A 17,401-nucleotide genomic window follows, 5' to 3' on the forward strand; every position below is an offset into this window, starting at 1 on the left:
GATTTCCAGACAGTTTTCTGGTTTTGCGTGTCACAGTCCAGTTGGCAGAGCAAAGTGTCTAGAAAACTGTCTTTTTTTGATATTTTGAGGGGAAAATTGATTTAGTGGCAACAGGGCAAGTCCTGGAAACCACCAGGTTAGGAAATTTGGAGAAGTAGAGTGGTTCCAGCAAAAAAAGAGCTCTGCCACACCTTGCTAAGTGGGTTATCTGGAGAGGTTTTAAATTAAAGTCCCAAAACTGACTTAACCTAGCTTACTGAGCAATTCTGTTAAGTGTTTCCTGGGTAACATGACCTCCTCTACATTTTTGGTCTCTTGACATTTCCACGTCAGAGGTCGCGTTTCTGAGTTAGGGAGTTTTCACAGTTCCCACCAGGAACCTCAGAAATGGTTGGCAGGTTGACCAGCCTAAACCGTTACACCCTCAATTCTGGTTTAAGGGGGAAAAGTTACATCCCTGGGAGGGTCCCAACCACAACTAAAAAAAGTTTCAATTTTCTGCTTGCTTGGCAAGTCTGGACCTGTCAAAAAATGTCAAAAATGCAATTTTGTCCGATTGGGCTGATATTCGGTTTACCAGGTCTTTTGCCCCCTCTGAAGACAACCCTGATCTTAAAATTGCTTCTATAAAACTAAAAGATCAATTTTCAGGTACGCAGAACTCTGTTTGTACGAATGGAGTTTAATTACTCTCGCAGCTAAAGCCAAAGAGCAAAGTGCAATTCCTTGATAGTTTTAAAACGAACGTTGCAAGGATTTTAATAATGGATGAGTCCTAATGCCTTGTCCACTCCTTATCAGTTTAAAAGATTAGTCGGGGACAACCTTTGCGACCGTTTAGGGATAATTTACTTGCAAACGGAAGCACGATAATTCCTAGGCTAGACTGGAAGTCACTCAGTCACACTTTAACCAGTTACGGTCCTGTACTTTGAGTGATTTTAATGAAATGTTGGTTTATAGATTGCCAAGATCCCTGGCTAGTTTTGGTGAAAAAATCATAAATTTAACTCTAGTGGTTTTGGAAATATGAATTTTTAAATTTGGTTTCGCTTCTAACCGTTGTTGGGGCCCTCAACTGGTTGAGTGACACTTTTGTCCCTTACGGCCCTGTACGTTAACAAAATTCCGTGAAACTTTCAGGATTACTAAAACAATCCAAGACGCGTGTTTTATCATTCTTGACTTTTTGTTGTAGGACGCATTGTTAAGTTGCAAAAGCTCTGCCACACCTTGGTAGGGAGTCTGTGAGCGAAGACTTTTAAATTCACTGTCACAAACTGACCTAACCAAACTTTTTTCGATAATCCGTTAAGGGAAGCTATAGTAATTTGACCTCCTCTACAATTTTGGTTTCTTGTCATTTTCCTGTCAGAGGTCGCGTTTATGAGTTATGCAGGTTTGACAGGTTCCGCCAGGAACCTCAGAAAGGGTTGGCAGGTTGACCAGCCTAAACCGTTACACCCTCAATTCCGGTTTAAGGGGGAAAAGTTACCTCCCCTGGAGGGTCCCAACCACCACTTAAAAAAATTTCAATTTTTTGCCTGGTTGACAAGTCGCGACCTGTCAAAAAATGTCAAAAATGTCACTTTGTCTGATTGGGCTGCAATTTGGGTTACTAGGTCTTTTGTCCCCTCTGAAGACACCTGGAGCACAAAAATTGGGTTAGGTTGGAAAAAAACCGATTTGCAGACAAATTTCTGGTTTTGCGTGTCCCAGTCAAGCTGGCAGGGCAAAGTGTCCAGAGAACTGTCTTTTTTGATTTTTTTTTGGGTAAAATTAGTGTAGTGGCAACAGGGCAGGCCCTGGAAACCACCTGGTAAAGAAATCTGCAGAGGAAGGTGCTTTCAGCCTCGCAAAAGCTCTGCCAAACCCTGGTAAGGGGGTTACTAGGAAAGGAGCTTTAAATTCATGTCCATAAACTGATTCAACCTAACTTAATCAACATTTCTGGTTAATGCTTCCAGGGTAACTTGACTTCCTCTACATTTTTGGTCTCTTGTCATTTTCCTGTCAGAGGTCGCGTTTCTGAGTTATGCAGGTTTGACAGCTTCCTCCAGGAACCTCAGAAATGGTTGGCAGGTTGACCAGCCTAAACCGTTACACCCTTAATTCTGGTTTAAGGGGGAAAAGTTACATCCCTTGAAGGGTCCCAACCACAACTAAAAAAAGTTTCAATTTTTTGCTTGTTTGACAAGTTTTGACCTGTCAAAATATGTCAAAAATGTCACTTTGTCTGATTGGGCTGCAATTTGGGTTACTAGGTCTTTTGCCCCCTCTGAAGACACCTGGAGCACAAAAATTGGGTTAGGTTAGAAAAAAACCGATTTCCAGACAAGTTTCATGTTTTGTGTGTCAAAGTCAATCTGGCAGGGTAAAGTGTCCAGAAAACTGTCTTTTTTTATTTTTTTGTGGGTAAAATTGGTGTAGTGGCAACAGGGCAGGCCCTGGACACCGTCTGGTAAAGAAATCTGGAGAGGAAGGTGCTTTCAGCAAAGCAAAAGCTCTGCCGAACCCTGGTAAGGGGGTTACTAGGAAAGGAGCTTTAAATTCATGTCCAAAAACTGATTTAACCTAACTTAATCAACGATTCCGTTTAGTGCTTCCTGGGTAACTTGACCTCCTCTACATTTTTGGTCTCTTGTCATTTTTCTGTCAGAGGTCGCGTTTCTGAGTTATGCACGTTTGACAGCTTCCTCCAGGAACCTCAGAAATGGTTGGCAGGTTGACCAGCCTAAACTGTTACACCCTTAATTCTGGTTTAAGGGGGAAAAGTTACATCCCTTGAAGGGTCCCAACCACAACTAAAAAAAGTTTCAAATTTTTCCCTGGTTGACAAGTCGCGACCTGTCAAAAATGTCAAAAATGTCACTTTGTCCGATTGGGCTGCAATTTGGTTTAGTAGGTCTTTTGCCCCCTCTGAAGACACCTGGAGCACAAAAATTGGGTTAGGACAGAAAAAAACTGATTTCCAGACAGTTTTCTGGTTTCGCGTGTCTCAGTCAAGCTGGCAGGGCAAAGGGTCCAGAGAATTGTCTTTTTTGATTTTTTTTTTTTGGGTAAAATTAGTGTAGCGGCAACAGGGCAGGCCCTGGAAACCACCTGGTAAAGAAATCTGGAGATAAAAAGTGCTTTAAGCATCGCAAAACTGTGCCAAACCCTGGTAAGGGGGTTACTAGGAAAGGAGCTTTAAATTCATGTTCAAAAACTGATTCAACCTAAGTTATTCAGCATTTCTGGTCAGTGCTTCCTGGGTAACTTGACCTCCTCTACATTTTTGGTCTCTTGACATTTTCACGTCAGAGGTCGCGTTTCTGAGTTATGGAGTTTTCGCAGTTCCCACCAGGAACCTCAGAAATGGTTGGCAGGTTGACCTGCCTAAACTGTTACACCCTCAATTCTGGTTTAAGGGGAAAAAGTTACATCCCTTGGAGGGTCCCAACCACAACTTAAAAAAGTTTCAAATTTCTGTTAGGTTGACCTGTCAAAAAATGTCAAAAATGCAATTTTGTCCGATTGGCCTGAAATTCGGTCTACCAGGTCTTTAGCCTCCTCCAAAGACAACTCTAGCCTTAAAATTGTTTTTCTGAGAGAAAAACTTTTCTCACAGGAAAAAAAACCAAATTTTCTTGCACGAAACTGCAAAAATAATCTAATTTAAGGAAAATAACAATTTTTCCTAAAACTTTTTTCCTTCCAGAGGGGTCTCAATGTCCCGAATAAACTCCAAAACAGTCGATAACCGAATTTAATAAAGTTGTTTGGCTTGCGCGACCGTAAAATGCGAATGTTTTCCTCTCTGCATGTACGTAAAAGCTTACGGGGAGATTATATAAAGGTTTTTTGAGTGTTTGTGCAATTCGGAAAAGGCGAAGCGATCCGGAAGACTCGCCTTCTATTTACTGTGTGTAACTCGAAATAAAAATTCAACGACGAAAGCTGTTTGGTTAACGTAACATTTCATAATTTCAGAGAGTACGATTGTCAGGTTTTTACTTAATTTGACAAAAAATATGGTTAATTCATCCTGTTTGGTAATGGAAATGGACCCGCTGCGCGCTAGAAACCAAAAAAATTGGAAAACGAGCCAATATGAGGATTTATGGGCGCAAATATTTTATATATGGCGTAGACGTACAGTCTGCTCTCTAATATGTTTGTGCGAACTAACGAAATATCGATCCAGGTGCCTGTAATAGTCTAGACAGAGCGATGAGGCCGGGAAGTGTTCTAATTGGATACAATTTCCGGTTGATTGTGTTTAAAGTTGGTTTTTCTGTCTCAAATTGAGGAATTTGTCTGGAAATCAGGTTTTTTCTGCCCTAACCCAATTTTTGTGCTACAGTTGTTTTTAGAGGGGGCCACAGACCTAGTAACCCGAATTTCAGCCCAATCGGACCAAGTCGAGTTTTTGACATTTTTTGACATTTTTGACAGGTCAACCTAACAAAAATTTGAAACTTTTTTTAGTTGTGGTTGGGACCCTCTAGGGGATGTAACTTTTCCCCCTTAAGCCGGGATTGAGGGTGTAACGGTTTGGGCTGGTCAACCTGCCAACCATTTCTGAGGTTCCTGGCGGAAGCTGTCAAACCTGCATAACTCAGAAACGCGACCTCTGACAAGAAAATGACAAGAGACCAAAAATGTAGAGGAGGTCAAGTTACCCGGGAAGCACTGACCAGAAATGCTGATTAAGTTGGGTTGAATCAGTTTTTGGACATGAATTTAAAGCTCCTTTCCTAGTAACCCCCTTACCAGGGTTTGGCAGAGCTTTTGCGGTGCTGAAAGCACCTTCCTCACTAGATTTCTTTCCCAGATGGTTTCCAGGGCCTGCCCTGTTGCCACTACACCAATTTTACCCATAAAAAATAAAAAAAGACAGCTTTCTGGACACTTTGCTCTTCCAGCTTGATTGTGACAAACAAAACCTACAAAGTGACATTTTTGACAGGTCGAGACTTGACAACCAAGCAAAAAATTGAAACTTTTTTGAGTGGTGGTTGGGAACCTCCAGGGGAGGTAACTTTTCCCCGTTAAACCACAATTGAGGGTGTAACGGTTTAGGCTGGTCAACCTACCAACCATTTCTGAGGTTCCTGGCGGAAGCTGTCAAACCTGCATAACTCAGAAACGCGACCTCTGACGGAAAAATGTCAAGAGACCAAAAATGTAGAGGAGGTCAAATTACTATAGCTTTTCTTAACGGATTTTCGAAAAAAGTTTGGTTAGGTCAGTTTGTGACAGTGAATTTAAAAGTCTTCGCTCACAGACTGCCTACCAAGGTGTGGCAGAGCTTTTGCGGCTTAACGATGCGTCCTACAGCAAAAAGTCAAGAATGATAAAACACGCGTCTTGGACTGTTCTAGTAACCCTGACAGTTTCACGGAGATTCGTTAACGTACAGGGCCGTAACGGGCAAAAGTGTCACCCCACCACTTGAGGGCCCAAACATCCGTTAGAAGCAAAACCAAATTAAAAAATTCATATCTCCAAAACCACTAGAATTAAATTTATGATTTTTGCACCAAAACTAGCCAGGAATCTTGGCAATCTATAAACCAGCATTTCATTAAAATCACTCAAAGTACAGGACCGTAGCTGGTAAAAGTGTGACTGAGTGACTTCCAGTCTAGTCCAGGAATTATCGTGCTTCCGTTTGCAAGTAAATCATCCCTAAACGGTCGCAAAGGTTGTCCCGGACTAATCTTTTAAGCTGATAAGGAGTGGACAAGGCATTAGGACTCATCCATTATTAAAATCCTTGCGACGTTCGTTTTAAAACTATCAAGGAATGGCACTTTGCTCTTTGGCTTTAGCTGCGAGAGTAATTAAACTCCATTCGTACAAACAGAGTTCCGCGTACCTGAAAATTGATCTTTTAGTTTTATAAAAGCAATTTTAAGGTTAAGGTTGTCTTTAGAGGGGGCAAAAGACCTGGTAAACCGAATTTCAGCCCAATCGGACAAAATTGCATTTTTGACATTTTTTGACAGGGCAAAACTTGTCAAACAAGCAAAAAATTGAAACTTTTTTTAGTTGTGGCTGGGACCCTCCAAGGGATGTAACTTTTCCCCCTTAAACCAAATTTGAGGGTGTAACGGTTTAGGCTGGTCAACCTGCCAACCATTTCTGAGGTTTCTGGTGGGAACTGCGAAAACTCCCTAACTCAGAAACGCGACCTCTGACGGGAAAATGTCAGGAGACCAAAAATGTAGAGAAGGTCAAGTTACCCAGGAAGCACTAAACAGAATTGCTCAATAAGCTAGGTTAAGTCAGTTTTGGGACATTAATTTAAAACCTCTCCAGATAACCCACTTAGCAAGGTGTGGCAGAGCTCTTTCGTTGCTGGAACCACTCTACTTCTCCAAATTTCCTAACCTGATAGTTTCCAGGACTTGCCCTGTTGCCACTAAACCAATTTTACCCACAAAATATCAAAAAAAGACAGTTTTCTAGACACTTTGCTCTGCCAACTGGACTGTGACACGCAAAACCAGAAAACTGTCTGGAAATCAGGTTTTTTCTGCCCTAACCCAATTTTTGTGCTCCAGGTGTCTTCAGAGGGGGCAAAAGACCTAGTTACCCAAACTTCAGCCCTATCGGACAAAGTGACATTTTTGACATATTTGACAGGTCGAAACTTGTCAACCGGGCAAAAAATTGAAACTTTTTTAAGTGGTGGTTGGGACCCTCCAGGGGAGGTAACTTTTCCCCCTTAAACCGGAATTGAGGGTGTAACGGTTTAGGCTGGTCAACCTGCCAACCATTTCTGAGGTTCCTGGCGGAAGCTGTCAAACCTGCATAACTCAGAAACGCGACCTCTGACAGAAAAATGACAAGACACCAAAAATGTAGAGGAGCTCAAGTTACTCCAGATCCCCTAAACGGATTAGCGGATTAAGTTAGGTGAGGTCAGTTTGTGACAATTACTTTCAGCGTGCTAGCGCTAGAACCCCTCACCAAGGTGTGGCAGAGTTTTGCGGCTTAACGGTGCGTCCCACAAAAAAAACTCAAGAGTCACAAAAGACGTCTTTTAGACAGTTCCATCAACCCTAAGAGTTTCAAAGACATCCGTCAACTCGTTTCCTAAAAATCCCAGAAAAACTTGTCCGCTGGAGTGATGAAGTTTACTAGTTTCCCACCAACTTATACTAGAACCTATTTTTTTGCCGTTTTCGCGTAAAAACCGTTACAAAGCCTGTTCGACAAGGCAAACGCACTAGTGTAGCATCAAAATATCTTGTTACCTTTCCCGGTATTGTTTCAATCCATTCTCGCCGTTGTATTGCAGCAAGTTCATTAGTAAATCCTCCATTTCCGCTCTGGCACGCAAATTTAGAGCGTTTGGGATCAGCTGGCACTTGTTTTAAATGCAATCAGGCATTATCACAGTCTAACAATCGTTTGCTCTTATCTGGGAACTTGTCGGAAACTTGCAAGAGCCCGTAAATCCTTAGTAGGAGGGTTTCAATTTGTTTTGCTCTTAAACAAAGCAGACGTGAGTTTTGATAATTTTTCCTGCCGAAACAGGTTGTTGGGTTGTTGTGGATTTTTGAGTGGGAACAGAAATGAGTTGTGGCAGTATCCAGAAAAAGTTTGGTTGGAATCCCTCTGAAACCTGGGGAGTACTGAGGGAAAAGCTGGTTGGTAAGCAACTACTTCCTAATGTAGTTGGTGGCAAAAGTTGAAAAATCGCAAATAACTCTCTTCCCTGGCATTTTTCGAACAAATACCTAATTAAAGATTGTCTTAAGGATTTAAAGGGCTTTCAAAGAGTGAAAGAACGAACCCTCTAACCCTTAAAACAACCGAGTTATAAGGTTTTAAACATCAAACAGTTTCTGTAATGGCCTGTACGCCCACCCGATCTAAATCCGCTCGATTTTTTTTTTTTGTAATTTCTTAATTTTACTCCATTGACCCAACAAACCTAGTTGTGCGAGCCGGTTCAAGTGAATGCAGTGTTGCCAAGTGTTTTTTTAAGCGCAAAATCCCTGGATTTCCAGGCGTTTTTCCCTACAACTTCCCTAATTTTCCTCTCTAAGTCAATAACTCGGTTATGCGACTTTTTTTTAATTCAAAAAAAATTGGGTGCAATAGCGCAGGCCAGGGCGCATCTTTTTTGATTCTTGGCATTTTGGCGTGCGACGCACCGTTTTTTGAGGAAAATTGCTTTTTACTGACAACCTCCTCCACGTTTGTGGAAGGTGGGGCAATAAAATGGCGCCTAACTCCCTCCCAGTGCTTTTTACGGAAAAACCTCAGAAATAGTAATTTGTAGAGAATTTCAAGGGCTTTCCATTGGTATATTGAATCACCCTGTTGGTGTCTAAATAACCGAGTTACAGTACAACTTTCCTTGTGTAAGAGCACGTTTTGTACCATATCTCAGAAAGACAGACTCAGAAAGTGGTTTTTGAGACTTTAAACTCAAGAAATTGTCTGGAAATCAAATTTTTTCCTTTGTAAACTAGTTTAAGTGCGACAACTGTCTTCAGAGAGGTCAAAAGACTTACTCACCCGAATTTCAGCCCGATCGGGCAAAATTGCATTTTTGACATTTTTTGACAGGTCAACCTGACAGAAATTTGAAACTTTTTTTAGTCGAGGCTGGGACCCTCCAGGGGAGGTAACTTTCCCGCCTTAAACCAGAATTGAGGGTGTAACAGTTTGGGCTGGTCTACCTGCCAACCCTTTCTGAGGTTCCTGGCGGAAACTGCAAAAACTCTGTAACTCAGAAACGCGACCTCTGACGGCAAAATGACAAGAGACCAAAAATGTAGAGCAGCTCAAGCTACCCTGGAAGCACTAAACAGAATTGTTGACTAGGCAAGGTTAAATCAGTTTTTGGACTTGAAATTAAACCTCCTGTCCAGATAACCCTCTTAACATCAGTGTGGTAGAGCTCTAGCAACCTGAAACCACCTTGCTTCTCCAAATTTCCTAACCAGGTAGTTTTCAGGACTTGCCCTGTTGCCACCACAGCCACTTAACCTAAAAAAAAATTAGTTTTTCCTAAAAAATTGAGTGAAACCTCATTTGTGTCTTTAACGTCCAAAACGCTGTTATTGGTTAACTTTCTAGCAAATGTCCTAGGAAAGACCGCAGTTTTTAGTTGAATTTATTGGAGAAATTTAAAGCTTGTAAAGCCCACTTGGCAACCGCGCACACTGCTGGGAAGCAGCGTTGCCAAACTGGCCCGGGGAGAGTCAGAAAGTGGCAATTTCCCCACTTTTAGAGGGGCTAAATGATCAAATCCAAGTTACTCCAAAACGACGCTTTGTACGAGAAAAAGCCAAGAATACAAAAAGTTGTCTTCTGGGGCTGTTCTACCACACCTAAAATTTCAACTTGATACCTTTAACCGTTTTGAAGTTATCCGGTTAAATGCTATCCCTTGACTGCCTCAACTAGACTCGGGAGGACAGCCGGGTAAACTTTGACGCCCTCTAGCGGCCTTAGGTGAGAAGCGGTTTTTCTTGCACCGTTTGGAAGGTTATAACCTCTACTTTCGATCATCTGATAAGCATTTTTCCTGTATCTAGTCGAATTAGGGTGTTATTGAGGTTCAAAGCCACAAAACACAGTAACTTTGCTTGGAGAAAGGGCTGAATATTCAACTCACTTTTGACGTCCTGTCAAACCTGACAGATGCAATCGATGACCTTGAAATGTCACACAATCAGGGGGCCTACCCTGGAGAGTGTTGGAAAGCGCAGTTGCCAGTTTTCTGTGTGAATCCAGCCAAATCCTGGAAGCGCAGTTGCCAGATTTAGCCGAAATGTAGATTTTTAACCTCATTTGGGGTAGAAACGTCCTAACTCGGTTATTTTTGAACTTACAGTGGTCTGCCAAAGCACACTTGGTAGCTTTTGGCCCCGTCTAACTGATTCTAGGCAGAAATGTAAGGCGCGATTGCCAAACTGCAAAGAAAACTAAAAAAAAGCGACTTGCGCCCGTGTTTTTAACGCTACAAACCTCCTTACTGACTCTAGGGGTTGAACAGTCAATTTTAGTCCGATCGAGTTGAAATTTTCAGGAATTAAACCTGGTTTAGAGTAGTTTAATCCCTAAAAGGCCCGGGCTTTTAGGTAATCAAATTCCAAAGTTACCGGCCAAAGTTGGGTTTGTGTTAGATGAGGTTCAAATGAGAGCAATTGGGACCCAACTTTCGCACTTTTCCTGGTTGAAATTATGTTTTTTAAGGTTGGAATACTTACAGGGATCTCCTTAAAAGCTTCAGGATCCAATTCCTCAAACTGGTTGCCGCTAAGCCGCAAAACGCGCAATTTGACCAGTTTCAGGAACGTCCTGGCCACCAACACTGTCAGCCTGTTCCGTTGCAAGTTCAACGTCCTCAAATCGGTCAAGTGCTTGAACGCGCCACTCGGCAACGTCGCAATCCGATTATCGGCCAGATTCAGCTCGATCAGATTGACGAGACCGCGAAAATTGTGATCGAACACCGCGCTCACGTTGTTCGCGCTCAAATCGAGCACTTTGAGGCTGGGAATGCCCCAGAACGCGTGCATGGCGATCTGCTGCACGTTGGACCGGCCGATGTGCAGCTCTTCCAGTTGCTTGAAGCGCTGAAACAACCAGAAATCGGTCTGAAACACCGTTTGGAGCTTGCCTCCTCCTACCGGATAATTGGTTTTTGCCACCGTTTGGCGACAGTTTAAGTGTCAAAGTTGTCAAATTTGGTATGTGGGATACTCTGGTCAACGTTCCTGCAATGCACTAATAAAAATTTGATAAAATGGGAAAACGTAATTTTGCCGCCCCCTAGCCGCCCCCGGGGGCGGCCGGAAGTAGTGCGTCTCAAAGACCTTCCCAACACAACCCCACAACCCAAAAATAACCACAATTGCTTTAACCGTTCTTGAGATAGAGCACTTTGAAGAAACAAGGTGTTTGGAGCTTTGCTCCTCCTACCGGATATTTGGTTTTTGCCACCGATTGGCGGCAGTTTAAGTGTCAAAGTTGTCAAATTTGGTATGTGGGATACTCTGGTCAACGTTCCTGCAATGCACTAATCAAAATTTGGTAAAATGGGAAAACGTAATTTTGCCGCCCCCCAGCCGCCCCCGGGGGCGGCCGGAAGTAGTGCGTCTCAAAGACCTTCCCAACACAACCCCACAACCCAAAAATAACCACAATTGCTTTAACCGTTCTTGAGATAGAGCACTTTGAAGAAACAAGGTGTTTGGAGCTTTGCTCCTCCTACCGGATATTTGGTTTTTGCCACCGATTGGCGGCAGTTTAAGTGTCAAAGTTGTCAAATTTGGTATGTGGGATACTCTGGTCAACGTTCCTGCAATGCACTAATCAAAATTTGGTAAAATGGGAAAACGTAATTTTGCCGCCCCCCAGCCGCCCCCGGGGGCGGCCGGAAGTAGTGCGTCTCAAAGACCTTCCCAACACAACCCCACAACCCAAAAATAACCACAATTGCTTTAACCGTTCTTGAGATAGAGCACTTTGAAGAAACAAGGTGTTTGGAGCTTTGCTCCTCCTACCGGATATTTGGTTTTTGCCACCGATTGGCGGCAGTTTAAGTGTCAAAGTTGTCAAATTTGGTATGTAGGATACTGTGGTCAACGTTCCTGCAATGCACTAATAAAAATTTGGTAAAATTGAAAAACGTAATTTTGGCGCCCCCTAGCCGCCCCCGGGGGCGGCCGGAAGAAGTGCGTCTCAAAGACCTGTCCAACACAACCCCACACCCCAAAAATCACCTCAATTGCTTTAACCGTTCTTGAGATAGAGCACTTTGAAGAAACAAGGTGTTTTGCAAAACAGTGTCCGCGAACGGCAAAACTGCCATAACTCCCGTTTCAATCCACTTAGAAGGATGATTTTTTTAAGGAAATATAGTTAAGGGTGTAAACTACCTTTACAACAAATATCAACGTGATTGGACTGAAAACAGGGACGTAGTAACTAAAAATGGAGCACCAAGTTGGAATTTCTTGCAAAACAATGTCCGCGAACGGCCAAACTGCCATAACTCGCGTTCTAATCCACTTAGAGGAATGATTTTTTTGAGAAAATGTAGCTAAGGATGTAAACTACCCCCACAAAAAATATCAACTTGTTTGGACTGAAAACAGTGACGTAGCAGCTAAAAATGTGGCAACAAGTTAGAATTTCTTCCAAAACAGTGTCCGCGAACGGCAAAACTGCCATAACCCCCGTTCTAATCCACTTAGAAGGGTGATTTTTTTGAGGAAATGTAGTTAAGGGTGTAATCTACCCCCACAAAAAATATCAACTTGATTCGACTGAAAACAGGGACGTAGCAACTAAAAATGTAGCACCAAGTTGGAATTTCTTGCAAAACAGTGTCCGCGAACGGCAAAACTGCTATAACTCCAGTTCTAATCCACTTAGAGGGATGATTTTTTTGAGGAAATGTAGTTAAGTGTGTAAATTACCCTCACAAAAAATATCAACTTGATTGGACTGAAAACAGGGACGTAGCAACTAAAAATGTAGCACCAAGTTAGAATTTTTTGCAAAACGGTGTCCGCGAACGGCAAAACTGCCATAACTTCCGTTCTAATCCACTTAGAAGGATGATTTTTTTGAGGAAATGTAGTTAAGGATGTAAACTACCCCCACAAAAAATATCAGGAAACTTCAATTAAAACCACCCATTTTCCACCCGTTTTAAGGGCGAAACAGTCGTGAAATTTAATTAGCCAAATTCAGTTAACTTCTTAAGCTCCAAGTCGTAAAACTGGCAACTGATTAAGTTGTTTGTAATGGAATTTTTCGAATTTATTAACGTTCTAAATTTGTATTTCCCTTGCCGCCCACGTGATCGATTAGTCCTTTGAAGTTTTGGGGGATTTCGGCCGGAAAATGCCCCTTATTAGGGTGCAACCAGTCGCTTTTGTTGAGTTTGTACGTTTTCTGCGAGTGCGGCTCTGTTTGTCGCTTGAACATGTTGATTTTTTTGTGGTGATACTCTGAACTATTACCTACATTTCCTCAAAAAAAACATCCTTCTAAGTGGATTAGAAGTGGAGTTATGACAGTTTTGCCGTTCGCGGACACTGTTTTACAATAAATTCCAACTTGTTGCCACACTTTTAGTTGCTACGTCCCTGTTTTCAGTCCAATCAAGTTGATATTTTTTGTGGGGGTAGTTTACACCCTTAACTACATTTCCTCAAAGAAATCATCTTTCTAAGTGGATTAGAAGGGGAGTTATGGCAGTTTTGCCGTTCGCGGACACTGTTTTGCAAGAAATTCCAACTTGGTGCCACATTTTTAGTTGCTACGTCCCTGTTTTCAGTCCAATCAAGTTGATATTTTTTGTGGGGGTAGTTTACACCCTTAACTACATTTCCTCAAAAAAATCACCCTTCTAAGTGGATTAGAAGGAGAGTTATGGCAGTTTTGCCGTTCGCGGACACTAATATTGGCATTTTGCCCAATTTAGGCCACTACGTCCCCGTTTTTGGTCCAATCGAGCTGATTTTTTGTACAAACCTACCCAAAACCCTCATCTAACACTCCCGTGAAAATCACCCCTCTAACTGGTTTAGAAGGGCGGCTACATTAATTTTGCCGTTCGCGGACAGTTCAAATCTCCGTACAGTTTGCTCATCCACTTTCGGAGCTTCAGCTCAGGTTTACCAAGCCTCTTAATAGCCGGATAATCCATCTGGTCTAGTGTTTGTCCTGGCTTAGGCTGTGCAGGTGCCGACACCTGTTGTTGTTAACCTCGCAAAGCTAATCTAAATTAATTTCCTGGCAAACCGTGTTTGGTTAAGTCGTTATAATGGAGTCGTTTTGATATACCGAATGGCTTTTTAGCCGAAAATGACGAATTTTTTGTGAAAATCCTTTAAAACTTTAAAAAATAATAAAATGTGTGTCATACTTGGGAAGATTATGAAAAACTGTCCGCGAACGGCAAAACTGTCCTATCTCAAGAAGTATAAAAGGAATGTGGTTCATTTTTTGGTTGTGGGGTTGTATTTGAAAGGGCTTTCAGGCGCATAACTTCCTTTCCGCCCCCGGGGGCGGAAAGGGGCGGCAAAATTGGAATTATTGGTTTTTTCAAATTTTTACAATTGCATGGCAGGAACCGATGTCTGAGTGGTACACACAAATTTTTTCAGAATTTTCGTGCTTAAAATGCGACTTGGAGAAGCAAAAAACTAGTTTTTCAAAAAAATCAAAAAGTGTGTTTTATGCTCTTGCTACTTCAAAGTCAAATAACTCGGTTGTTTTCCATGCTACAACAAAAGTAAGTGGATCATTAGAAAGCTCAGATTCTGAGCTTTCTAGCGCCGTGTTCAGAATTGAAATTCGATGCCGCAAAACGCCACCAGAGGGCGCCAAAATCGACCGAGTCAAAAAATTAAAAAATCTCATTTTTACGCCCGCTATTTCAAAGTCAAATAACTCGGTTATTTTCCAAGTTACAACAAAAGTAAGTGGCTTATTAGAAAGGTCACATTCTGAGCTATCCAGCGCCGTGCTCAGAATTGAGATACGATGCCGCAAAACGCCACCAGGGGGCGCCAAACTCGGCCAACTCCAAAAATTGAAAAAAGTGCATTTTTACGCCCGTTAATTGAAACTCAAATAACTCGGTTATTTTCCAAGCTACAACAAGAGTAAGTGGATCATTAGAAAGGTCACATTCTGAGCTTTCCAGCGCCGTGTTCAGAATTGAGATACGATGCCGCAAAACGCCGCCAGAGGGCGCCAAAATCGACCTAGTCAAAAAATAAAAAAATCTCATTTTTACGCCCGTTAATTTAAACTCAAATAACTCGGTTATTTTCCAAGCTACAACAAGAGTAAGTGGATCATTAGAAAGGTCACATTCTGAGCTTTCCAGCGCCGTGTTCAGAATTGAGATACGATGCCGTAAAACGTCACCAGAGGGCGCCAAAGTCGACCAACTCAAAGAATTAAAAATATGCGTTTTTACGCCCGTTATTTCAAACTCAAATAACTCGGTTATTTTCTTAGCTACAACAAAAGTAAGTGGATCATTAGAAAGGTTACATTCTGAGCTTTCCAGCGCCGGGCTCAGAATTGAGATATGATGCCGCAAAACACCACCAGAGGGCGCCAAACTCGACCAACTCAAAAAATAAAAAAAATGCAGTTTTACGCCCGCTATTTCAAAGTCAAATAACTCGGTTATTTTCCAAGCTACAACAAAAGTAAATAGATCATTAGAAAGGTCACATTCTGAGCTTTCCAGCGCCGTGCTCAGAATTGAGATACGATGCCGTAAAACACCACCAGAGGGCGCCAAACTCGACCAACTCAAAAAAAGAAAAATATTAAAAGGAGCGTCATACTTACAAAGATTATGAAAAACAGTTTTTTACTTAAAGTGCCCTATCTCAGGAACTGTATGAGGAATGTGGTTCATTTTTGAGATGGAGGATTATATTAGGGAAGGCTTTTGGATGCACAACTTCCGCCCGCCCCCGGGGGCGGGCAAGAGGCGGCAAAAAAAAAATTTTTGTTTTTTTCAAACTTTCTCAAGTGCATGGTGGGACCCGACGTCCGAACAGTCCGTATACAATTTTTCAGAATTTTCCTGCTTAAAATGCGGCTTGTTGAAGCAAAAAAACCATTTTTCCTGCCTCAAACTGCTCCATCTCCGCCCCAAATGGACCGATTCGGGTCCGGTTTTCGCTCATTTCGCTTACCTGGAATATAGAGGTGACACTCAGCCAATTTTTACGATCATCGGGAGCGGAAATCTCTATAATTTCCGTTTGGGGATCCATTTGCCCGACGGGCAACGGATCCGACATGCCGCCAGCCAAACAACTGATTCTTCGTTTGCCCTTGTCCTGTTTGCAGGTGCACGAGGTGGGACAGAGGGGGCTGCCGCCCCCCGCCACCCCGCTACAGATCAGCCAGATCACTATCAGGCTTTGCAGATGCTGAATCCGGCAGGAAACGATCATTCTAGAACAAAACAGATCATTGAGGTTGGACGGATGCACATTTTGGGCTGTTACGGCCCTGTTTTACCTCTGATTTAGTTCATATTTGGTTTGCGAGTAAAGTACAGTCTGAGCTACCACCAGTCAAAAAATCACTACTCTAAGTGGATTAGAATGGAAGTTATGGCCAATTTGCCGTTCCCGGACAGGGTTTTTAAATTCTTCCCTGCAGGGTTGCACATTTTGGGCTGTTACAGCCCTGTTTTACTTCTGATTTAGTTCAAATTTGGTTTGCGAGTAAAGTACAGTCTGAGCTACCACCAGTCGAAAAATCACTATTCTAAGTGGTTTAGAATGGAAGTTATGGCCAATTTGCCGTTCCCGGACAGGGTTTTTAAATTTTTTCCTGCAGGGTTGCACATTTTGGGCTGTTCCAGCCCTGTTTTACCTCCGATTTAGTTCATATTTGGTTTACGAGTAAAATACAGTCTGAGCTATCACCAGTCAAAAAATCACTATTCTAAGTGGTTTAGAATGGAAGTTATGGCCAATTTGCCGTTCCAGGACAGGGTTTTTCAACTCTTCCCTGCAGGGTTGCACATTTTGGGCTGTTACTGCCCTGTTTTACCTCTGATTTAGTTCATATTTGGTTTGCGAGTAAAGTACAGTCTGAGCTACCACCAGTCAAAAAATCACTATTCTAAGTGGTTTAGAATGGAAGTTATGGCCAATTTGCCGTTCCAGGACAGGGTTTTTCAACTCTTCCCTGCAGGGTTGCACATTTTGGGCTGTTACTGCCCTGTTTTACCTCTGATTTAGTTCATATTTGGTTTGCGAGTAAAGTACAGTCTGAGCTACCACCTGTCAAAAAATCACTACTCTAAGTGGATTAGAATGGAAGTTATGGCCAATTTGGCGTTCCCGGACAGGGTTTTTAAATTCTTCCCTGCAGGGTTGCACATTTTGGGCTGTTACAGCCCTGTTTTACTTCTGATTTAGTTCAAATTTGGTTTGCGAGTAAAGTACAGTCTGAGCTACCACCAGTCAAAAAATCACTATTCTAAGTGGTTTAGAATGGAAGTTATGGCCAATTTGCCGTTCCCGGACAGGGTTTTTTGAACTCTTCCCTGCAGGGTTGCACATTTTGGGCTGTTACAGCCCTGTTTTAGCTCCGATTTAGTTCATATTTGTTTTGCGAGTAAAGTACAGTCTGAGCTACCACCTGCCAAAAAAATCACTATTCTAAGTGGTTTAGAATGGAAATTATGGCCAATTTGCCGTTCCCGGACAGGGTTTTTAAATTCTTCCCTGCAGGGTTGCACATTTTGGGCTGTTACAGCCCTGTTTTACTTCCGATTTAGTTCATATTTGGTTTGCGAATAAAGTACAGTCTGAGCTACCACCAGTCAAAAAATCACTATTCTAAGTGGTTTAGAATGGAAGTTATGGCCAATTTGCCGTTCCCG

At 42.3% G+C, this 17,401-nt stretch overlaps 1 protein-coding gene across 3 annotated transcripts in view; it reads right to left on the bottom strand.

Moving 5' to 3' along the window:
- The window catches only part of LOC145737516 (uncharacterized), a 100,586-nt gene that overhangs the window by 9,719 nt on the left and 73,466 nt on the right, over positions 1–17,401 (bottom strand). For all 3 annotated transcript variants that reach the window (XM_081992219.1, XM_081992220.1, XM_081992221.1), the window contains exons 2-3: positions 15,693–15,957; positions 10,221–10,589 (exon numbers count right to left, since the gene is read on the bottom strand). In XM_081992219.1, the coding sequence (XP_081848345.1) occupies positions 10,221–10,589; positions 15,693–15,956 (633 nt within the window). In that variant the 5' untranslated portion in view covers position 15,957. The remainder of the gene's footprint in view (positions 1–10,220; positions 10,590–15,692; positions 15,958–17,401) is intronic.

This window comes from Ips typographus, linkage group LG14 (assembly GCF_016097725.1).
Source record: "Ips typographus isolate SLU linkage group LG14, UJ_Ityp_2.0, whole genome shotgun sequence".
Classification (NCBI taxonomy): Eukaryota; Metazoa; Arthropoda; class Insecta; order Coleoptera; family Curculionidae; genus Ips; species Ips typographus.